The sequence below is a fragment of the Coffea arabica genome, chromosome 10c (assembly GCF_036785885.1).
Source record: "Coffea arabica cultivar ET-39 chromosome 10c, Coffea Arabica ET-39 HiFi, whole genome shotgun sequence".
In the NCBI taxonomy this organism is placed as follows: Eukaryota; Viridiplantae; Streptophyta; class Magnoliopsida; order Gentianales; family Rubiaceae; genus Coffea; species Coffea arabica.
The window spans coordinates 13091499-13099395 of NC_092329.1; the positions used below are offsets into that span (position 1 = coordinate 13091499).

The following is a 7897-nucleotide window of genomic DNA, read 5'->3' on the forward strand; positions in this document are numbered from 1 at the left end:
CAGCTTCCTTTAGGACGTCCGACATGAGTGCCCTGTTTTTGCTTCTTCTTTTGGTTGATTTTCTTTCCTTGACACCTTTGTATCTGATTCTCTTAAAAGCAAAACACTTATATTTGAAGAGAATTAGATAAACATTTCAAAGTGCTTTGTGATCATCAAAATCAAGAATAACACTCGTGTATACATAACTATTACATACACACGAATAAGAAAATACACTCAAATGAATCGTATAAAACATTACAAATATACCCGACAAATATAGACAAATATATTGAATACTATATTTCAATTGAAAAGAAACTACTAAATAAGTGAGGAATAAATAAAAGATATAAGAAAAGAACGCATCCGAAAAATTGATAACGGAGTTCGGCAAATTTTGCCTAATCTCCGAGCACTACTCAAGCTACCCGCTTTTATAAATTTGGGAGAAGAAAGAATTACAAAAGAATTACAAAATCCTTTTTGGTGTAATTCTTTTGTTGGTGTTTGGTGTAATTGAATTGATTTGCTTGAGAGTTATAAATAACTCTCAAGCCCTTACCCAAGCTCTCAACTCTACCGATGTGGAATAGAAATTGATGCCACAAATTCAACAATTGTGACTTGAAAAAGTCTACAATTTAGGCTTTGAATTCAACAGAACCCTCGAATGCCTCGTTGATAGACTCATTTCTTCTAATTCCAATGCTACTTCTTTCATGGTTGGCCTATCTTCCCCCTTGACATTTAAGCACCTTTTAGCTAGCATAGCAACTTCTTTCAGTGGCTTAGCATTTCTTTCAGTGTCGATATTATCATCCAGAACTTCAAACAAATGGTTATCTTTTATTGAAGAAAGAAATAACTTGCCAGACTTCTCTCTCTTGCAGATCTATCAAAGCACAATACCTTCTCTCCTGTCAATAGCTCCACAAGAACAACCTCAAAGCTATAGACATCACTCTTCTCAGTTAATTGACTAGTCTGCAGGTACTCAGGGTCTAAGTAGCCAATTGTTCCTTGCACCATCATTGGTATCTCACATTAAATCATGGGTACCAATCTTGATGTTCCAAAGTCTGACACTTTCGCTGTGTATTTATCATCTAGGAGTATGTTGACCGACTTCATGTCTAGATCAACAATAGGAGGAGAAGCAACAGAATGCAAATATGAAAGCGCCCCTACAGTTTCTATGGCTATCCTCAAACGAGTATCCCAGCATAGAACTGAGGCCTTGGCTTTGTTTTGCACATGATCAAAAAGTGTTCCATTGTTGATGAATTCATAAACTAGAAATTGGAAGAAGTAGTTTAGTAGTAATAGGAAACAAGAGCAGAAAGGCATTATCGTTTGCTTTATCTTTTCTTTTTTCTCGGAACGAGCCTAATAGTAGGTAGTTTTTCTTCTTTTTCACAAGAAACAAACATGCATCTTTCCTTTTCTTTTTCATCGCATTTTTGGAGAATCGCATTCTCCCAAACACTTGGATAGCCCCCAAATATTTTGCGCGTGGTTTTTTTCCATGACGATGAACTAAACTTCCCTTTCTAGTCAAAAAACAATGGAAGATTTGGTTTATCTAAAATTGTGAGATCAAATTAATTATTTACTTGTATTCGTATGTTTTCTGATTTAATTTTTTATGATTTTTATATTATTTGAATATTTTGGTCCGATATTTAAATTGATCTAATAACCTAAAATCAATTAAAGCAGTTAAATTCATAATTATTTGATTGCTTTAAATTAGTGGTAACTGGTATGATTGAATTTGTGTCAGGAGAATATATGGATTAATTTAAAATAACCCTCATAGCGCGTTATTTGGTTAGAACAGGATTTCTCTAATTCTTAAGGCAATTAGGAAATTGAATTCTAAGATCGTACTTAGGGTTATTTCTTCATTAGGATAGTGGTTAATGGCCGTACTTTAATCACCAATACAGTAAGAAGAAATTGACTGTTATCGCTTGTTTGACAGTTATAACTTATTTATTAGTTAATAGACCAAATTATCATTGCATCGATGACCAATTAAGTGAACCATTTTCGAAATTATTTTGATTCAATTTTAGCACATTGTTATTTTAGTTTTTTTTATTGTTATTATTTTCATTTTATAAAAATCCCCCATACCTTGAATTGTAGAAAAAACTAATTCTCTCCAATCTCTATGGATTCTACCCTGCTCACCACTATTTACAAAATTCATATTTTTTTCAAGTAGGCATTTTTTATTATACAATCTCGACATCTATCAATTAAAAGCATCTAAATATGAAACAAACTTGTAACTAAACAAGACAAATAAGAACAAGAACAAAGTTTAGGAAGAAGAATTCTTATTCAATGTTTTGAAAGTTGAATCATTGAATACCTTCATAAGTTAATCTCACAAATAAGTTTGGTACAAAAATGCTCTTACTTCCCTTGCAAAACTCTTAAACTAATTTTGAAACTCACAATATGAAACTAGAGTTAAAACTAATTTGTACTTCTACTTCTACTCTACTTCTTTATACTAATTCATCCTTAGAAGATGCCACAAGATACTTCAAATCAATGAGATATAAGAGGTATCTATAGATGTTTTTGAAAAAGAAAATGTACTCATAATGTTGTCATAGAGTTGTTCTTCATTTTTTCAACTCAATGAAACATTCTTCCTCTTCTGAATTATTTTCATCTGTACAATCAGATGCATTTACTGGCACTTGTTGAGTAGAAGGACCAGAACTACCAATCTTAACCTCTACATGCTTCTGCATACTATCATTTGATTGATAAGAACTGGAGGACCCTTTCTTGGAAAAAAATATAGAGAATTCATCAAAACTAACAGTTCTACTGATTTTAAATTTTAAAAATTTGAGATCAGGATACCATAATTTGTATCCTTTCACCCCAAAAGCATACCCAAGAAAGATACACTTTTTAGTTCGGGATTCTAATTTTTCATCATTTATATGCATATATGCTGGATATCCAAAAATTTTTAAATCAAAATAATCAGCAGAAGTATTTGACCAAACTTTCTCAGGAGTCTTAAAATCAAGAGCAGTAGAACGAGTACGGTTGATAATATAACAAGTCATAGAAATCGCCTCTGTCCAAGAGTCTTTTGTCAATCCTGCATTAAAGATCATGTACCTCACTCCCTCCAAAAGCGTTTTGTTCATACATTTAGTCACACCATTTTGCTGAAGCGTCATCCTGACAGTGCGATGCCAAACAATCCCTTCATTCCTGCAAAATTCATCAAATTCTCTTGCACAAAATTTCATATCACTATCTATTCTAAGTCTCTTGATCTATTTATCTATTTGTTTTTCAATCAACACTATCCATTCTTTGAAAGTGAGGTAAACATCATTCTTATGTATAACAAAAAAACCCAAACTTTTCTTAAATAATCATCAATGAAAGTCAACATATCTTATGAATTACTGGTGAAGTAAAGCTAACTCTTTTATGCTTTTTAAAGACACAGTATTCACAAAATTCTAATCACCAGTACTCTGACCACAAAGAAGTTCCCTTTTGTTCAGTATGCCCAAACTTTTCTCACTCATATGTCCCAAACGCACATGCCACAATTTGGTGATGTCAGAATCAGATAAAGATGATGATGATGAAACTGCGACTGAACCTGTGATAGTAGATTCCTGCAAAATATATAAACTCCAAACCTGCAAACTTTCATTACAATGAGAGTACCTTTCGTATCGAAAAATGAAATCTGCATTAAAATTTAAGGAGTAGATTGACAGGAATATTATTGAAGAATTTAGTGGAGATCAGGCAGAAAGTCTAGTTATTAAGAGTAGAATCGAGAAAAAAGAATTTGACAATAGTAGATTTAAATCTAAATCTGAATTCAAGCATAGAAATTTGGAGTACAATTATTATCAAAAAATGGGGCACATTAAGATAAATTATTTTAAATTAAAAATTAGATTGAAACAAAAGAGAAAACCTAGTGAAAAAAATATTGAAACTGCCAAAACTGGTGCTGCAGTTGATGAGAATGAAGGAAATATTTTCTTTGTGACTAATGACAGGACAATGTCTTAAAATAAATGGATTTTAGATTTGGAATGCTCTTATTATATGTGTCCTAATAGAAATTTATTTTTCACTTATGAATCTTATAATGGTAGAATTATTTTGATGGGCAATAATACCATTTGTGATGTTGTTGATAAGGTACAATTTGAATTAAAATGCATTATGGTATTGTGAGAATGGTCATTAATGTTAGACATGTTCTTGATTTGAAAAAATCTCATCTCTTTGGGTACCTTGGAGGTTCTTGGGTGCAAATACACAGCTGAATATGATGTTATGATCGCTATAACTGACTCCATTGAGTTTGCCGCCGTAGAATTCAACAGTTACACCTCCTTGTTCAACACTATACTTTGATTCTGCCCTTCTAAAAGGAACATCCACTCTAACAATTCCGTCATAAAAATGGAATCTATGTTCTCCAAGTTCATAATAATAGAATCAAATTTATCAAGATGTGAGAGTATAAATGTAATTTCAGTCATGTGAAGCATATACAGATTTTGCTTTAAATAAAACCTATTCTCAATCGTTTCTTCATGTAAAAGGCCTTAACTTTATCCCACATGGCTTTTGCTAAATTCTCAGTGGCTACCTCCTGCAAAATCTCATCAAAGAGATTTAAAATAATACTAGACCGAGTCTTCTTATCCATTTCAGCAAAATTTGCATCTGTCAAATTCTCTGACTTTTTCTCAATTCCCTGTGTCGCTAAATCAACTCCGTCTTAAACCAAAATGGCTTCCATCTTGAACTGCCACATCCTGAAGTTGATATTTTTATCGAATTTTTTGACAATAGTCTTTGTTATTGTCATTGTTGTCACAAAATTCAAAACCTCCGAAGAATCTCTAATACCAATTTGTTGGATATAGCCCCAGGAAATTGAAGAAAAGGATTTTTGGTAACCTCAAAAGAAAAATAAAAAAATAAAAAAAATAAAATAGGAACACAAGAATTTATGTGGTTCACTTAAATTGACCTACATCTATGGGTAGAGAAAGAGCAATATTTTATTATGAAGAAGAGAGTACAAAAATGTTTTAGAAAAGTGTTCCTAGACTCAAAACATCTAATACTTAAAATACAAGAGAGCCCAAAAATATTTTACTAAACAAAAGGTTTGATGATCCAAAGGCTCAAACAAACAACTAAATCTCTCTTGATTTGGTGCACTTATAAGGCAATGTGGGACAAAGCCACTTTAACAAAAGCCATTGCCGAAATCAAGTGCAAGGGGAACAGGACAGCAATTATTACTGGTAAGTCATCCATCCCTTTTGTAATTTCATTCATAGTACACGAAAAGTAGTCAGAAATGGTCTTCCATGGAATTAGTGTTTAATGTTATCTTTTATAGTGATGGTGTTGCAGATGATGATAAGGTGTCTGTTATGTGTGTCTTGATTGTGATATTTAGTATTAACCTAATCGAGAATTTACATAGATACTACTGTACGAGCTAGCATGTTGATTCTTTTGATCACAACTTTTTTGTTTGTACAACATGGTGAAGAAGATACACGAAAATAAGCGCAATGATAAGCTTTTTAGAAAAATGTTGAAAGTGCTATAGTAAATTATGGCAAACTCTAATTGCAATATTGTTTGTTCTGTCTAAAAACTCAAAATAAAGGTGAAGTTCAATTTTTGACAGAAACAAATAATAGTTCATCTCAAGACATGTAAATTACATCAATATATTGAATCTACACTTGCTCAGGACGCTAGTGAGAATGATAAGGCCAAAGATAGTTTGGCTTTAAGTGTCTTCTTGAAGCATGCAGATAATTTGTAAATAGACTTTATAAACCATTTATTGGAGAAAATTTCTACGTCTATACTTGGTTGAAACCTCCAAAAGTCAAAGATTGTAGCCTGACCACCCAAAAATGGCTTCACTAATTCAACTTGTATGACTATTTGTTAAGATACTTGTGCTGAGTAAGTCAAAAATTTTAAACTAGTTGATTAAATCATCTCCAAACTTGAATATCAATTAGTAAAATCTCTATCAAAAGCCAAAATACAGTCGGGCAAAATTTTTGTCAAAAGCTGAAATAAGGCAGTGACTAGTCAGGGTATTTTGATTATTTTTCATCTTACAGATATCCAAATGAGTTGATTTTTGATGCATCGGAAAACTAATTCAAAAAACTACAACTTTCATGTTTGGTGTAAGAGTTAATTCAGCTTACATCATCAAGAAAATTGCCGTTGAAATTAGTCCAAAAATAAAATAAAATTGAATTTTGAACAGAAAGTGCAAAACTGCAAAAGAGGAAGAACCGCGAGGCAGATCTACGAGGTATCGTAGATCCACCTTGCAAATCCCTGACTATGTGCTACAAGTTGATTCTACAACTTGCACTTATTTTACACTACTTTTTGAACCATTTTTTCTCATAAAATCCGGCTAGATCCAGCAAACTTGAGTTGAAAAAATGAAGAACAACTCTATGACAACATTATGAGTACATTTTCTTTTTCAAAAACATCTATAGATACCTCTTATATCTCATTGATTTGAAGTATCTTGTGGCATCTTCTAAGGATGAATTAGTATAAAGAAGTAGAGTAGAAGTAGAAGTACAAATTAGTTTTAACTCTAGTTTCATATTGTGAGTTTCAAAATTAGTTTAAGAGTTTTGCAAGGGAAGTAAGAGCATTTTTGTACCAAACTTATTTGTGAGATTAACTTATGAAGGTATTCAATGATTCAACTTTCAAAACATTGAATAAGAATTCTTCTTCCTAAACTTTGTTCTTGTTCTTATTTGTCTTGTTTAGTTACAAGTTTGTTTCATATTTAGATGCTTTTAATTGATAGATGTCGAGATTGTATAATAAAAAATGCCTACTTGAAAAAAATATGAATTTTGTAAATAGTGGTGAGCAGGGTAGAATCCATAGAGATTGGAGAGAATTAGTTTTTTCTACAATTCAAGGTATGGGGGATTTTTATAAAATGAAAATAATAACAATAAAAAAAACTAAAATAACAATGTGCTAAAATTGAATCAAAATAATTTCGAAAATGGTTCACTTAATTGGTCATCGATGCAATGATAATTTGGTCTATTAACTAATAAATAAGTTATAACTGTCAAACAAGCGATAACAGTCAATTTCTTCTTACTGTATTGGTGATTAAAGTACGGCCATTAACCACTATCCTAATGAAGAAATAACCCTAAGTACGATCTTAGAATTCAATTTCCTAATTGCCTTAAGAATTAGAGAAATCCTGTTCTAACCAAATAACGCGCTATGAGGGTTATTTTAAATTAATCCATATATTCTCCTGACACAAATTCAATCATACCAGTTACCACTAATTTAAAGCAATCAAATAATTATGAATTTAACTGCTTTAATTGATTTTAGGTTATTAGATCAATTTAAATATCGGACCAAAATATTCAAATAATATAAAAATCATAAAAAATTAAATCAGAAAACATACGAATACAAGTAAATAATTAATTTGATCTCACAATTTTAGATAAACCAAATCTTCCATTGTTTTTTGACTAGAAAGGGAAGTTTAGTTCATCGTCATGGAAAAAAACCACGCGCAAAATATTTGGGGGCTATCCAAGTGTTTGGGAGAATGCGATTCTCCAAAAATGCGATGAAAAAGAAAAGGAAAGATGCATGTTTGTTTCTTGTGAAAAAGAAGAAAAACTACCTACTATTAGGCTCGTTCCGAGAAAAAAGAAAAGATAAAGCAAACGATAATGCCTTTCTGCTCTTGTTTCCTATTACTACTAAACTACTTCTTCCAATTTCTAGTTTATGAATTCATCAACAATGGAACACTTTTTGATCATGTGCAAAA

The 7897-nt window shown here is 31.6% G+C and overlaps 1 protein-coding gene across 1 annotated transcript; it reads right to left on the reverse strand.

Annotated features, from left to right (window-relative positions):
* Positions 1–619: 619 nt before the first annotated feature.
* LOC140015793 (putative wall-associated receptor kinase-like 16) lies at positions 620–1014 on the reverse strand. The gene is made up of 2 exons (XM_072068614.1): positions 852–1014; positions 620–810 (listed from the first exon to the last, which is right to left on the reverse strand). Exons 1-2 carry the CDS (start codon positions 1012–1014, stop codon positions 620–622), a joined length of 354 nt encoding a protein of 117 aa, XP_071924715.1.
* Between the last annotated feature and the right edge of the window lie 6883 nt (positions 1015–7897).

Excerpts from the sequence above, each read along its gene's own strand:
- LOC140015793 (XM_072068614.1), bottom strand. The coding sequence starts at position 1,014 with ATGGTGCAAGGAACAATTGGCTACTTAGACCCTGAGTACCTGCAGACT. Across the intron at positions 811-851 it reads AAGAGAGAGAAGTCTGGCAA|TTCTGGATGATAATATCGAC; the intron begins GTTATTTCTTTC and ends ATTTGTTTGAAG.